This window comes from Salmo salar, chromosome ssa03, assembly GCF_905237065.1.
Source record: "Salmo salar chromosome ssa03, Ssal_v3.1, whole genome shotgun sequence".
Classification (NCBI taxonomy): Eukaryota; Metazoa; Chordata; class Actinopteri; order Salmoniformes; family Salmonidae; genus Salmo; species Salmo salar.
Genome location: NC_059444.1, coordinates 3704974 through 3720746, shown reverse-complemented (window position 1 = coordinate 3720746; position 15773 = coordinate 3704974). Strand labels below are relative to the sequence as shown.

Below are 15773 nucleotides of genomic sequence, written 5' to 3'. Positions count from 1 at the left end.
CACTCTGACCTGCAAAAGGCAGCAATATGCAACACAGCGTTCAGTCGGCCGGAAATTCACACGAAGAAGAAGTTGGTTATCAGTCTGAGGAAAAACCGTGAACTGGTCGCTGGTTGGAGATTTCACTTTTTATCCTGAAGGAAAGTACGTTGTTTCGTGGTGAATGAGTAGGTAAGGACAATGGTCTTCGTTAGCTAACTACTACCCACAGATAGTTTTGCTACTAGCAAATGTAATGGTTTGCTAGCTGGCTTAAAAACACCGAAGTAGCTAGCTACCACTAGCTAACTGTGGAGAGGCGGTTTTGCTTGTCACGAGATGGTTGCCTCATACTCTAGCAAGCAAATCCACTGTATGTGTAATGTTAGCTATTTTAGCAAAATAGTGGTTAACTTTACTAACTAGCTCGCTACTAGCCTCTGCCGCCTCAATATTTTTTTTTTTTTAGTTTAGTTAGCTCACATGACCTGCTGCACCTGCAACTAAGTTAGCAACTTTAAGTTGCACTTACTAACGCTGGTTAGTAGTGTTAACTAGCTGACGTTTAGCGTAGCAACATAACTAGTTAGCTATCTAGCTAACGTCAGTCTGTCATCTTCTGTTTTTCCCCAGATCTCTTGGGACGGTTTAATTCCTCCGGTTAGGGGTGTTTTAAAACTAGCAGTATGTTCGGGAAGAAGAAGAGGGCTCCTTTGCCAAAGGGCCAGGGCGCAGCTGCAGCCAAACAGGTGAGGGACACATCACAACGAGGAGGCTGGCTGGCTAACCTCTCTCTCACACACACACACACACACACACACACACACACTACGTAAAATGACAACGAGGAGGCTGGCTGGCTAACCTCTCTCTCTCTCTCACACACACACACACACACACACTACGTAAAATGACAACGAGGAGGCTGGCTGGCTAACCTCTCTCACTCTCTCACACACACACACACACACTATGTAAAATGACAACGAGGAGGCTGGCTGGCTAACCTCTCTCTCTCTCTCACACACACTACGTAAAATGACAACGAGGAGGCTGGCTGGCTAACCTCTCTCTCACACACACACACTACGTAAAATGACGAGGAGGCTGGCTGGCTAACCTCTCTCTCTCTCACACACACACTACGTAAAATGACAACGAGGAGGCTGGCTGGCTAACCTCTCTCTCTCTCTCTCACACACACACTACGTAAAATGACAACGAGGAGGCTGGCTGGCTAACCTCTCTCTCTCTCTCTCACACACACACTACGTAAAATGACAACGAGGAGGCTGGCTGGCTAACCTCTCTCTCTCTCTCTCTCACACACACACACACACACACACACACACACACACACACACACACACACACACACACACACACACACTACGTAAAATGACAACGAGGAGGCTGGCTGGCTAACCTCTCTCTCTCTCACACACACACACACACACACACACACACACTACGTAAAATGACAACGAGGAGGCTGGCTGGCTAACCTCTCTCTCTCTACACACACACACACACACACACACACACACACACTACGTAAAATGACAACGAGGAGGCTGGCTGGCTAAACTTCTCTCTCTCTCTCTCTCTCTCTCTCTCTCTCTCTCTCTCTCTCTCTCTCTCTCTCTCTCTCTCACACACACTACGTAAAATGACAACGAGGAGGCTGGCTGGCTAACCTCTCTCACTCTCTCACACACACACACACACACACACACACTCACTATGTAAAATGACGACGAGGAGGCTGGCTAACCTCTCTCACTCACACACTAGCTATCCTATATCACTATTCACCTTTCTTGGTTCCAGATGGGTTTGTTTGTGGACTTCAACCCAGAGGAGATGACGCAGGACATGGATGATCCGACTGTGGATGATGCTGATCTAGAGGCCGAGTTATCGGCTCTCACTGGGGGCAAGCCTGCTGGAGAGAGACTAAAGCAGAAGGGTAAGTCTCCACACACTGTGTTGTACTCATGGTTGAGGCAGGTGGCCTGGTGGTTAGAGGGGGCGGCGGGTGGCCTGGTGGCCAGAGGGGTGGCCAGAGAGGGGTGGCCTGGCGGTTAGAGGGGTGGCCTGGCGGTTAGAGGGGTGGCCTGGCGGTTAGAGGGGCGGCCTGGCGGTTAGAGGGGCGGCCTGGCGGTTAGAGGGGCGGCCTGGCGGTTAGAGGGGCGGCCTGGCGGTTAGAGGGGCGGCCTGGCGGTTAGAGGGGCGGCCTGGCGGTTAGAGGGGCGGCCTGGCGGTTAGAGGGGCGGCCTGGCGGTTAGAGGGGCGGCCTGGCGGTTAGAGGGGCGGCCTGGCGGTTAGAGGGGGCGGCGGGTGGCCTGGTGGCCTGGTGGTTAGAGCGTTGGGCTAGTAACCAAAAGGTTGCTAGATCGAATCCCCGAGCTGACAAGGTAAAAATCTGTCGTTCTGCCCCTGAACAAGGCAGTTAACCCACTGTTCCTAGGTCGTCATTGAAAATAAGAATTTGTTCTTAACTGACTTGCTTAGTTAAATAAGGTTCAATAAAATAAAGAACAATACAGCTTTCAGGAAGTATTTGTACCATTTTGACTTTCTGACCCATTTACCCACAATACCCCATAATGACAAAGTGAAAACATGTTTGTAGAAAATGTAGCAAATTTATTTGAAATGAAATACGGAAACGTCTCCTATGTATTCACAACTTTGGTGGTTGTTTTAAAGCTTCGAGTCTTCTTGGGTATCAGCTTTGGGTTTTTTATTCCATTCTTCTTTGCGTATTTCTCAAGCTCTGTTAAGTTAGATGGGGAGTGGCGGTGAATAGCAATCTTCAAGTCTTTCCATATATTTTCAATGGGATTTATGTCTGGGCTGTGGCTGGGCCACTCAATAATTTATACATTTTTGTTCTGTAGTAATTCCAGCGTTGCTTTGGCTGTATGCTTGTGGTCATTGTCCTGTTGGAATGTAAATCTTTGCCCCAGTGTAAGTTGTTTGCACTCTCAAGCTGGCTCTCGTCAAGGATTTGCCTGTATTTGTCTCCATTCGTTGTTCCCCTCTATCCTTACTAGTGTCCCAGAACCTGTTGCTGAAAAGCATCCCCATAGCATGATGCTGCCGCCACCAGGCTTCACGGTAGGGATGGTGTTGAGCTGTGCCTGGTTTTCTCCAGACAGCACTTTTCATTCAGGCTCAAGAGTTCAATTTGTCTCATCAGACCACAGAATCTTTTGTCTTACGCGCTGAGTTTTTGCAAACTCCAGACATGCTGTCATGTGCCTTTTTTCTTCTCAGGAGTGGCTTCCGTATGGCCACTCCCTCCATAAAGCACAGATTGGTAGAGTGTCCTTCTCCCATCTCAGCCAAGGAACTCTGTAGTTATGTCAGTGATCATTGGGTTCTTGGTCACCTCCCTGGCCGACGTCCTCCTTTCCTGGTTGTTCAGTTTGGTCAGACAGCCAGCTCTTGGCAGAGTCTGAGTAGTTCTGTATTTTTTCCCTTTCCCCAGTAATGGTCACCGCTGTGCTCTTGGAAACTTTCAACATTCTAGAAACTTGTTTTATACCATTCTCCAGATATACTGTATTCCTAATCGCAATTCTATCTCTGTGATCTACGGACAGTTCCTTGGACTTCATGGTTTTGTGTCTATGACATGCACTGTCAACTGTGGGACCTTTATATAGACTGGTGGGGGGGGGGTTTTTCTTCCAAAATCATGTTCAAACAATTGAATTGGCATCAGGTGTACTCGATGGTGTTGTCTAGATGGGAGACACAATTTGTTTTTATTTAATCCATTTTGAATTCGTTGTTGTAACACAAGAAAATGTGTAATAAGTCAAGGGGTATGAATACTTTCTGAAAGCACTGTATATGTACTTTTTAATAAAATTCATAAAATCCATGCATTAATTTAATGAGATACAATTTCAACTTTTTTTTTTTTGCGATTTAAATCCGCCTTCGTTGTTTTTGTTGATGAACGGCGGTGAGGAGCGTCCAGCAGCGTGGTTAAAAACATTACTCTTTGAGGGTCATAGGTCAATCCTTGTGATCACGTCTTATCTTTAAATTTATTTATTTTTAAATCACAAGATGGAACCCCCTGTTTAATTTATAACGTTTCTCCCACTGATTACGAGGCTGATATGTTTCACTAATTGATATGTCTCCGTGTCCTAGCCCCCTTACCTATGGAGAATATAGCCCGAATGGCAGAGGAGTGTATGAAGGATATATACGATGATGATGATGATGATGATGATAACCTGGAAGATGATGAAGATTTACTGGTAACTGTTTGGGTTTATTTCAATCTATTTTTGATCATCCTTTATTTATTGTGTGTGTGCGCGACTCACTGCGTTGTGTGTCGCTGTGTCAGTGTTCTGTTGAACCCATGATAAACATGTTCGACTGCCTATGTTACCAGGCTGAGCTGCAGGAAGTGGTGGGTGACGAGGAAACGGAGGATCGTGTGACACCCACCTCCACGGAAGAGACTCCGCATTCACCACCCCAGGTAACTAACATGACGTCACCTGCCTATACAAACATATACACTAAGTTGTATCCTGCAATTACCTGTGTGTATGAAATACTGAAGCGTGTAATAAGTATCAATGGGCTTGTTATCTCACGTCTCTAATCAGAGAGTCGTCAACTTCGTGCAAACAGCGCTTACGTTTCCATTCTCAACAGACTCTGGCAAACAAGTGGAGTGAAATACTATTTTACAATACTGAAATGTGTGAATCCTCTTTCACTTACGCCACGACTGTTTTGTGTCAGTTTGAAATGGCTCAAGTTAATAGTAGCACATGAAATGGACTGCTTGTGTTTGTGTACAGGTATAATTTTGATGCTTATGCTGTGATAATGTGCTGCAAAAGTCAGACGTAGTCTTGCAACCCGGGCTCACGTTGGGACGTAGTCTTGCAACCCGGGCTCACGTTGGGACGCAGTCTTGCAACCCGGGCTCACGTTGGGACGCAGTCTTGCAACCCGGGCTCACGTTGGGACGCAGTCTTGCAACCCGGGCTCACGTTGGGACGCAGTCTTGCAACCCGGGCTCACGTTGGGACGCAGTCTTGCAACCCGGGCTCACGTTGGGACGCAGTCTTGCAACCCGGGCTCACGTTGGGACGCAGTCTTGCAACCCGGGCTCACGTTGGGACGCAGTCTTGCAACCCGGGCTCACGTTGGGACGCAGTCTTGCAACCCGGGCTCACGTTGGGACGCAGTCTTGCAACCCGGGCTCACGTTGGGACGCAGTCTTGCAACCCGGGCTCACGTTGGGACGCAGTCTTGCAACCCGGGCTTACGTTTTTTAGAACTTTTTTTTTGTCTTACGTGAGCAACTAGGGGTAAGTGCCTTACTCAAGGGTACATTGACAGATTTTTCACCTAGTCGGCTTCGGGGATTCGAACCAGCAACCTTTTAATTACTGTCCCAACACTGTTAACAACTAGGCTACCTACCAGCTTCCTGTGATAATGTGCTCCAACATTCAGACTCAGTCTTGTACCCCGGGTTCCGACTTTCGGGCTCAGTCTCGGTTTCCCGGGTTTCGGGCTCAGTCTCGGTTCCGGTTTCAGGCTCGGTTCTGGGGTTCCGGTTTCAGGCTCGGTTCTGGGGTTCCAGGCTCAGTCTCGGTTCCGGGTTTCAGTCTCGGTTCCGGGTTTCAGTCTCGGTTCGGGTTTCAGTCTCGGTTCCGGGTTTCAGTCTCGGTTCCGGGTTTCAGTCTCGGTTCCGGGTTTCAGTCTCGGTTCCGGGTTTCAGTCTCGGTTCCGGGTTTCAGTCTCGGTTCCGGGTTTCAGTCTCGGTTCCGGGTTTCAGTCTCGGTTCCGGGCTCAGTCTCGGTTCTGGGGTTCCAGTCTCGGTTCTGGGGTTCCGGGCTCAGTCTCGGTTCCGGGCTCAGTCTCGGTTCCGGGCTCAGTCTCGGTTCCGGGCTCAGTCTCGGTTCCGGGCTCAGTCTCGGTTCCGGGCTCAGTCTCGGTTCCGGGTTTCAGTCTCGGTTCCGGGCTCAGTCTCGGTTCCGGTTTCAGGCTCGGTTCTGGGGTTCCGGTTTCAGGCTCGGTTCTGGGGTTCCGGTTTCAGGCTCGGTTCTGGGGTTCCGGGCTCAGTCTCGGTTCCGGGTTTCAGTCTCGGTTCCGGGTTTCAGTCTCGGTTCCGGGTTTCAGTCTCGGTTCCGGGTTTCAGTCTCGGTTCCGGGTTTCAGTCTCGGTTCCGGGTTTCAGGCTCGGTTCCGGGTTTCAGGCTCAGTCTCGGTTCCGGGCTCAGTCTCGGTTCCGGGCTCAGTCTCGGTTCCGGGCTCAGTCTCGGTTCCGACTAGGAAGGTCACATACAGTGCCTTCAGAAAGTATTTCCACCCCTTTTTCCACATTTTGTTGTGTTACAGCCTGAATTTAACATGTATTAAATGTTACTGGCCTGCACACAATACCCCCATAATGTCAAAGTGGAATTATGTTTTTACACATTTTTATGAAAAGCTGAAATGTCTTGAGTCAATAAGTATTCAACCCCTTTGTTATGGCAAACGCCTAAACGAGTTCAGGAGTACAAATGTGCTTAACAAGTCGCATAATAAGTTGCATGGAATCAGTCTGTGTGCAAAAAAGTCTTTAACATGATTTTTTGAATGACTACCTAATTTCTGTATTTCCAATACTTAATTATCAAACTTGGTTGTTTGTCCTTATCATCAGTTAGCAAGGGCTCCTCCTGCAGTACCTGGCAGTCTGCAGCACACCTTGGAGGAGAGGCTGAGTATGTACCGGACAGCTGTAGCGCACGCCAAGGCCTCAGGGGAATCGTCGAAAGCGCGGAGATACGAAAGAGGGATCCAGGTGGCGATGCTAATTTGTAGTTCACTATAAACTCTCTCTCTCTCTCTCTCATATCCTGCTGTGTTTTTAGTGTAGAGCTGGAGCAAAAGCATGTACTCCTTGTCCTTGTTGCTTTCCAGAGCCTATATTCACAAAGCTTCCCAGAGTAAACACTGATCTAGAATCAGTTTGCCCTTTAAAAAAAAAATATCATAATTAGTAAGATCATATGGTCAGGAAGGACCTGATCCAAGATCAGCACAGTGTACTACGCTGAGACAATTTGCTAATAGTCTTAGCAGGAGGATTTCACTACCCCCCCGATCTAAAGTCCGAAAACTTTTTTTAATTTTTTGTCCTGTCTCCTTATCTGTGTTCCTCCACAGAGCCTGGAGTCCATGCTGGTCTCATTGAAGAAGGGGAGGAAGGTGGAGGAGGCTGACATCCCCCCACCTGTAGCCGGTGGAGGAGCCCCCACCTCCACCGTCCCCACCGTCCCACCACGACGTGCTCCTCCCCCTCCACCATCTGTTCTCGAACCTGAACCGACGCCTCCACAACAGCAGGGGGAGCCGGAGGCTGCTGCTGCGACGTTACCTGTACCCGTCTCCCCTGAGGCAGTATCACCCAGCAGTGAGGAGGAGCTGTCATCTATCGCCACCCTGGCCACTGTCAGCAGCCATCCTAGCACTGAGGGAGAGGAAGAGACTAGGCAGACCAGCACAGGTCACACAGGAAGTTAATCAATCAATGATTGTTACTTAAGTCAATTTCAATCAATTTATTTTTACCATGTAGGCAGCTGCAATTTTTACCACAGATTAGATAAATGATACAGTAAACAAGAATCACCTGCCTCCAACCAAATGAATGTTACATTTGTCTACAGGAGGTTCGCGACACTCCTGGATGTGGTTATGAATGCTGTCTTCACTACACTCCTGAGATGTGGTTGTGAATGCTGTCTTCACTACACTCCTGGATGTGGTTGTGAATGCTGTCTTCACTACACTCCTGGATGTGTTATGAATGCTGTCTTCACTACACTCCTGGATGTGGTTATGAATGCTGTCTTCACTACACTCCTGGATGTGTTATGAATGCTGTCTTCACTACACTCCTGGATGTGGTTATGAATGCTGTCTTCACTACACTCCTGAGATGTGGTTGTGAATGCTGTCTTCACTACACTCCTGGATGTGGTTGTGAATGCTGTCTTCACTACACTCCTGGATGTGGTTGTGAATGCTGTCTTCACTACACTCCTGGATGTGTTATGAATGCTGTCTTCACTACACTCCTGGATGTGGTTATGAATGCTGTCTTCACTACACTCCTGAGATGTGGTTGTGAATGCTGTCTTCACTACACTCCTGGGATGTGGTTGTGAATGCTGTCGTCACTACACTCCTGGATGTGTTATGAATGCTGTCTTCACGACACTCCTGGATGTGTTATGAATGCTGTCTTCACGACACTCCTGGATGTGTTATGAATGCTGTCTTCACTACACTCCTGGATGTGTTATGAATGCTGTCTTCACTACACTCCTGAGATGTGGTTGTGAATGCTGTCTTCACTACACTCCTGAGATGTGGTTGTGAATGCTGTCTTCACGACACTCCTGGATGTGTTATGAATGCTGTCTTCACTACACTCCTGGATGTGTTATGAATGCTGTCTTCACGACACTCCTGGATGTGTTATGAATGCTGTCTTCACTACACTCCTGAGATGTGGTTGTGAATGCTGTCTTCACTACACTCCTGAGATGTGGTTGTGAATGCTGTCTTCACGACACTCCTGGATGTGTTGTGAATGCTGTCTTCACGACACTCCTGGATGTGTTATGAATGCTGTCTTCACGACACTCCTGGATGTGTTATGAATGCTGTCTTCACGACACTCCTGGATGTGTTATGAAGCTGTCTTCACGACACTCCTGGATGTGTTATGAAGCTGTCTTCACGACACTCCTGGATGTGTTATGAATGCTGTCTTCACGACACTCCTGGATGTGTTATGAATGCTGTCTTCACGACACTCCTGGATGTGTTATGAATGCTGTCTTCACGACACTCCTGGATGTGTTATGAATGCTGTCTTCACGACACTCCTGGATGTGTTATGAAGCGGTCTTCACTACACTCCTGGATGTGTTATGAATGCTGTGTTTCTCTGTGTTCTCCTCTGATCCCACAGTAGGCGAGGCCACCAAGGCGATGCTGTTAGGCAGACAGAGAGAGTATAAGGTGGCAGCTCTGAAAGCCAAGCAGCAAGGAGACATGGAACAAGTCAAACTCTACTTCAGGACCAGCAAGGTCACTGTTTTATGTTTTGGGGATCAAAAAGTGTTGACATTTTAAAGAATAGGTCTATAGCTTTGGCTCTTCCAGGAATAAGCTAGGGGGGTAATGTAGTAGCTTAGGCTCTTCCAGGAATAAGCTAGGGGGGTAATGTAGTAGCTTAGGCTCTTCCAGGAATAAGCTAGGGGGGTAATGTAGTAGCTTAGGCTCTTCCAGGAATAAGCTGCTTGGAGGGGTAATGTAGTAGCTTAGGCTCTTCCAGGAATAAGCTGCTAGGGGGGTAATGTAGTAGCTTAGGCTCTTCCAGGAATAAGCTGCTTGGAGGGGTAATGTAGTAGCTTAGGCTCTTCCAGGAATAAGCTGCTTGGAGGGGTAATGTAGTAGCTTAGGCTCTTCCAGGAATAAGCTGCTAGGGGGGGTAATGTAGTAGCTTAGGCTCTTCCAGGAATAAGCTGCTAGGGGGGTAATGTAGTAGCTTAGGCTCTTCCAGGAATAAGCTGCTAGGGGGGTAATGTAGTAGCTTAGGCTCTTCCAGGAATAAGCTGCTAGGGGGTAATGTAGTAGCTTAGGCTCTTCCAGGAATAAGCTGCTAGGGGGGTAATGTAGTAGTTTAGGCTCTTCCAGGAATAAGCTGCTTGGAGGGGTAATGTAGTAGCTTAGGCTCTTCCAGGAATAAGCTGCTTGGAGGGGTAATGTAGTAGCTTAGGCTCTTCCAGGAATAAGCTGCTAGGGGGGTAATGTCGTAGCTTAGGCTCTTCCAGGAATAAGCTGCTAGGGGGGTAATGTAGTAGCTTAGGCTCTTCCAGGAATAAGCTGCTAGGGGGGTAATGTAGTAGCTTAGGCTCTTCCAGGAATAAGCTAGGAGGGGGTGAGCCTGGGGAAGGTTTTGTGGTCTATCCTCTGTGTACAACTCAGTTGCAGTTATCTGACAAAGTGATGCATGGAGAGTCTTAACAGCAGCCCTGTTGCCTACTATAGAAGTTGGAGGAGAGCGATGTTCTGTGTTCACTAGGGCAGCTGGAGGAGAGAGATGCTCTCTGTGTTCACTAGGGCAGCTGGAGGAAAGATGCTCTCTGTGTTCACTAGGGCAGCTGGAGGAGAGAGATGTGCTCTGTGTTCACTAGGGCAGCTGGAGGAGAGAGATGCTCTCTGTGTTCACTAGGGCAGCTGGAGGAGAGAGATGCTCTCTGTGTTCACTAGGGCAGCTGGAGGAGAGAGATGCTCTCTGTGTTCACTAGGGCAGCTGGAGGAGAAAGATGCTCTGTGTTCACTAGGGCAGCTGGAGGAGAGAGATGCTCTCTGTGTTCACTAGGGCAGCTGGAGGAGAGAGATGCTCTCTGTGTTCACTAGGGCAGCTGGAGGAGAGAGATGCTCTCTGTGTTCACTAGGGCAGCTGGAGGAGAGAGATGTGCTCTCTGTGTTCACTAGGGCAGCTGGAGGAGAGAGATGTGCTCTCTGTGTTCACTAGGGCAGCTGGAGGAGAGAGATGTGCTCTGTGTTAATAACTAGGGCAGCTGGAGGAGAGAGATGTGCTCTGTGTTAATAACTAGGGCAGCTGGAGGAGAGAGATGTGCTCTGTGTTAATAACTAGGGCAGCTGGAGGAGAGAGATGTGCTCTGTGTTAATAACTAGGGCAGCTGGAGGAGAGAGATGTGCTCTGTGTTAATAACTAGGGCAGCTGGAGGAGAGAGATGTGCTCTGTGTTAATAACTAGGGCAGCTGGAGGAGAGAGATGTGCTCTGTGTTAATAACTAGGGCAGCTGGAGGAGAGAGATGTGCTCTGTGTTAATAACTAGGGCAGCTGGAGGAGAGAGATGTGCTCTGTGTTAATAACTAGGGCAGCTGGAGGAGAGAGATGTGCTCTGTGTTAATAACTAGGGCAGCTGGAGGAGAGAGATGTGCTCTGTGTTAATAACTAGGGCAGCTGGAGGAGAGAGATGTGCTCTGTGTTAATAACTAGGGCAGCTGGAGGAGAGAGATGTGCTCTGTGTTAATAACTAGGGCAGCTGGAGGAGAGAGATGTGCTCTGTGTTAATAACTAGGGCAGCTGGAGGAGAGAGATGTGCTCTGTGTTAATAACTAGGGCAGCTGGAGGAGAGAGATGTGCTCTGTGTTAATAACTAGGGCAGCTGGAGGAGAGAGATGTGCTCTGTGTTAATAACTAGGGCAGCTGGAGGAGAGAGATGTGCTCTGTGTTAATAACTAGGGCAGCTGGAGGAGTTAGATGTGCTCTGTGTATTAAACTAGGGCAGCTGGAGGAGTTAGATGTGCTCTGTGTATTAAACTAGGGCAGCTGGAGGAGTTATCTGAGGCATGCAAAACATGTAGGAAGTCAATAAAGACTGCCTTTGTGATAGCTGGTTGTTGTCTGTGTTTTTGGTTGCAGAGGTTTGACGCGGTGATCGAAGCGTTGGAGAAGGGACAGGAGGTGGACCTGAGTTGCCTGCCACCCTCACTATCCTCGGGTAAGGATTTGACCACAGGGCTGATCTGAAATGGCACCCTATTCCCTATGTAGTGCACTACTTTAGGCCAGAGCCTTATCAGAACCACTGCACTATATAAGGAATGGAGCCATTTTGGAAACGGATGGAGTAAAAGTTTTCAGTCTCTAAGATGTAATTAAAAAAAAAAAAAATAGATTTTTTTTTTTTTTTGATTAGTCATTTATCATCCGTTGCGCTGTCTTTAGGGGTCATCTCGGCCTTGTCTGGCCCAGAAAACGAACCCGGTCCTGGACAGACCTCAAGCCCCAATCCCCCTGCCTCCACACCTCCGGCCTCCTCTGCTGTCCCTGCCCAGCCTAAAGATGTGCTGGAGGCCCTGGAGCAGCGGCGAGACAGGTATCAGGAGGCCTGCGCCCAGGCCAAAGCCAACGGAGACGACCGCAAGGCCCGTATGCACGAGCGCATCGCCAAGGTAACGCCTCCTAACCTTAACCGTGTAGAACAATAACGTTCTCTTTGTATTCTGTGTCTTTAAAAAAAGATGTGTATATGTAGAAGAACCCCTTACAGTATTATAGACACTATGACCTGGGATTTACTATGTAGAAGAACCCCTTACAGTATTATAGACACTATGACCTGGGATTTACTATATAGAAGAACCCCTTACAGTATTATAGACACTATGACCTGGGATTTACTATGTAGAAGAACCCCTTACAGTATTATAGACACTATGACCTGGGATTTACTATGGTCTATGTAGAAGAACCCCTTACAGTATTATAGACACTATGACCTGGGATTTACTATGTAGAAGAACCCCTTACAGTATTATAGACACTATGACCTGGGATTTACTATGTAGAAGAACCCTTACAGTATTATAGACACTATGACCTGGGATTTACTATGGTCTATGTAGAAGAACCCTTACAGTATTATAGACACTATGTCCTGGGATTTACTATGTAGAAGAACCCTTACAGTATTATAGACACTATGACCTGGGATTTACTATGTAGAAGAACCCCTTACAGTATTATAGACACTATGTCCTGGGATTTACTATGTAGAAGAACCCCTTACAGTATTATAGACACTATGACCTGGGATTTACTATGTAGAAGAACCCCTTACAGTATTATAGACACTATGTCCTGGGATTTACTATGTAGAAGAACCCCTTACAGTATTATAGACACTATGACCTGGGATTTACTATGTAGAAGAACCCCTTACAGTATTATAGACACTATGTCCTGGGATTTACTATGTAGAAGAACCCTTACAGTATTATAGACACTATGACCTGGGATTTACTATGTAGAAGAACCCCTTACAGTATTATAGACACTATGTCCTGGGATTTACTATGTAGAAGAACCCCTTACAGTATTATAGACACTATGACCTGGGATTTACTATGTAGAAGAACCCCTTACAGTATTATAGACACTATGTCCTGGGATTTACTATGTAGAAGAACCCCTTACAGTATTATAGACACTATGACCTGGGATTTACTATGTAGAAGAACCCCTTACAGTATTATAGACACTATGTCCTGGGATTTACTATGTAGAAGAACCCCTTACAGTATTATAGACACTATGTCCTGGGATTTACTATGTAGAAGAACCCCTTACAGTATTATAGACACTATGTCCTGGGATTTACTATGTAGAAGAACCCCTTACAGTATTATAGACACTATGACCTGGGATTTACTATGTAGAAGAACCCCTTACAGTATTATAGACACTATGACCTGGGATTTACTATGTAGAAGAACCCCTTACAGTATTATAGACACTATGACCTGGGATTTACTATGTAGAAGAACCCCTTACAGTATTATAGACACTATGACCTGGGATTTACTATGTAGAAGAACCCCTTACAGTATTATAGACACTATGACCTGGGATTTACTATGTAGAAGAACCCCTTACAGTATTATAGACACTATGTCCTGGGATTTACTATGTAGAAGAACCCCTTACAGTATTATAGACACTATGACCTGGGATTTACTATGTAGAAGAACCCCTTACAGTATTATAGACACTATGACCTGGGATTTACTATGTAGAAGAACCCCTTACAGTATTATAGACACTATGTCCTGGGATTTACTATGGTCTATGTAGAAGACCCCTTACAGTATTATAGACACTATGACCTGGGATTTACTATGTAGAAGAACCCCTTACAGTATTATAGACACTATGACCTGGGATTTACTATGTAGAAGAACCCCTTACAGTATTATAGACACAATGACCTGGGATTTACTATGTAGAAGAACCCCTTACAGTATTATAGACACTATGACCTGGGATTTACTATGTAGAAGAACCCTTACAGTATTATAGACACTATGTCCTGGGATTTACTATGTAGAAGAACCCCTTACAGTATTATAGACACTATGTCCTGGGATTTACTATGTAGAAGAACCCCTTACAGTATTATAGACACTATGACCTGGGATTTACTATGGTCTATGTAGAACCCCTTACAGTATTATAGACACTATGTCCTGGGATTTACTATGGTCTATGTAGAACCCCTTACAGTATTATAGACACTATGTCCTGGGATTTACTATGTAGAAGAACCCCTTACAGTATTATAGACACTATGACCTGGGATTTACTATGTAGAAGAACCCCTTACAGTATTATAGACACTATGTCCTGGGATTTACTATGTAGAATAACCCCTTACAGTATTATAGACACTATGACCTGGGATTTACTATGTAGAAGAACCCCTTACAGTATTATAGACACTATGTCCTGGGATTTACTATGTAGAAGAACCCCTTACAGTATTATAGACACTATGACCTGGGATTTACTATGGTCTATGTAGAAGAACCCCTTACAGTATTATAGACACTATGACCTGGGATTTACTATGTAGAAGAACCCCTTACAGTATTATAGACACTATGTCCTGGGATTTACTATGTAGAAGAACCCCTTACAGTATTATAGACACTATGACCTGGGATTTACTATGGTCTATGTAGAAGAACCCCTTACAGTATTATAGACACTATGACCTGGGATTTACTATGTAGAAGAACCCCTTACAGTATTATAGACACTATGTCCTGGGATTTACTATGTAGAAGAACCCCTTACAGTATTATAGACACTATGACCTGGGATTTACTATGTAGAAGAACCCCTTACAGTATTATAGACACTATGACCTGGGATTTACTATGTAGAAGAACCCCTTACAGTATTATAGACACTATGACCTGGGATTTACTATGGTCTATGTAGAAGAACCCCTTACAGTATTATAGACACTATGACCTGGGATTTACTATGTAGAAGAACCCCTTACAGTATTATAGACACTATGTCCTGGGATTTACTATGTAGAAGAACCCCTTACAGTATTATAGACACTATGTCCTGGGATTTACTATGTAGAAGAACCCCTTACAGTATTATAGACACTATGTCCTGGGATTTACTATGTAGAAGAACCCCTTACAGTATTATAGACACTATGACCTGGGATTTACTATGTAGAAGAACCCTTACAGTATTATAGACACTATGTCCTGGGATTTACTATGTAGAAGAACCCCTTACAGTATTATAGACACTATGTCCTGGGATTTACTATGTAGAAGAACCCCTTACAGTATTATAGACACTATGTCCTGGGATTTACTATGTAGAAGAACCCCTTACAGTATTATAGACACTATGTCCTGGGATTTACTATGTAGAAGAACCCCTTACAGTATTATAGACACTATGACCTGGGATTTACTATGTAGAAGAACCCCTTACAGTATTATAGACACTATGTCCTGGGATTTACTATGTAGAAGAACCCCTTACAGTATTATAGACACTATGACCTGGGATTTACTATGGTCTATGTAGAAGAACCCCTTACAGTATTATAGACACTATGACCTGGGATTTACTATGTAGAAGAACCCCTTACAGTATTATAGACACTATGTCCTGGGATTTACTATGTAGAAGAACCCCTTACAGTATTATAGACACTATGACCTGGGATTTACTATGTAGAAGAACCCCTTACAGTATTATAGACACTATGACCTGGGATTTACTATGTAGAAGAACCCCTTACAGTATTATAGACACTATGACCTGGGATTTACTATGTAGAAGAACCCCTTACAGTATTATAGACACTATGACCTGGGATTTAC

The 15773-nt window shown here is 45.9% G+C and overlaps 1 protein-coding gene across 3 annotated transcripts in view; it reads left to right on the top strand.

Moving 5' to 3' along the window:
• The window catches only part of cc2d1b (coiled-coil and C2 domain containing 1B), a 41470-nt gene continuing 25697 nt past the window's right edge, over window positions 1-15773 (top strand). For 2 of the 3 annotated variants that reach the window (XM_045714404.1, XM_045714402.1), the window contains exons 1-10: window positions 1-171; window positions 613-728; window positions 1810-1948; window positions 4153-4262; window positions 4403-4492; window positions 6682-6822; window positions 7188-7527; window positions 9004-9122; window positions 11494-11572; window positions 11800-12026. In XM_045714404.1, coding sequence (XP_045570360.1) covers window positions 666-728; window positions 1810-1948; window positions 4153-4262; window positions 4403-4492; window positions 6682-6822; window positions 7188-7527; window positions 9004-9122; window positions 11494-11572; window positions 11800-12026 — 1308 coding nt within the window. In that variant the 5' untranslated portion in view covers window positions 1-171; window positions 613-665. The remainder of the gene's footprint in view (window positions 172-612; window positions 729-1809; window positions 1949-4152; window positions 4263-4402; window positions 4493-6681; window positions 6823-7187; window positions 7528-9003; window positions 9123-11493; window positions 11573-11799; window positions 12027-15773) is intronic. The other variant, XM_045714403.1, reaches the window with a different exon arrangement.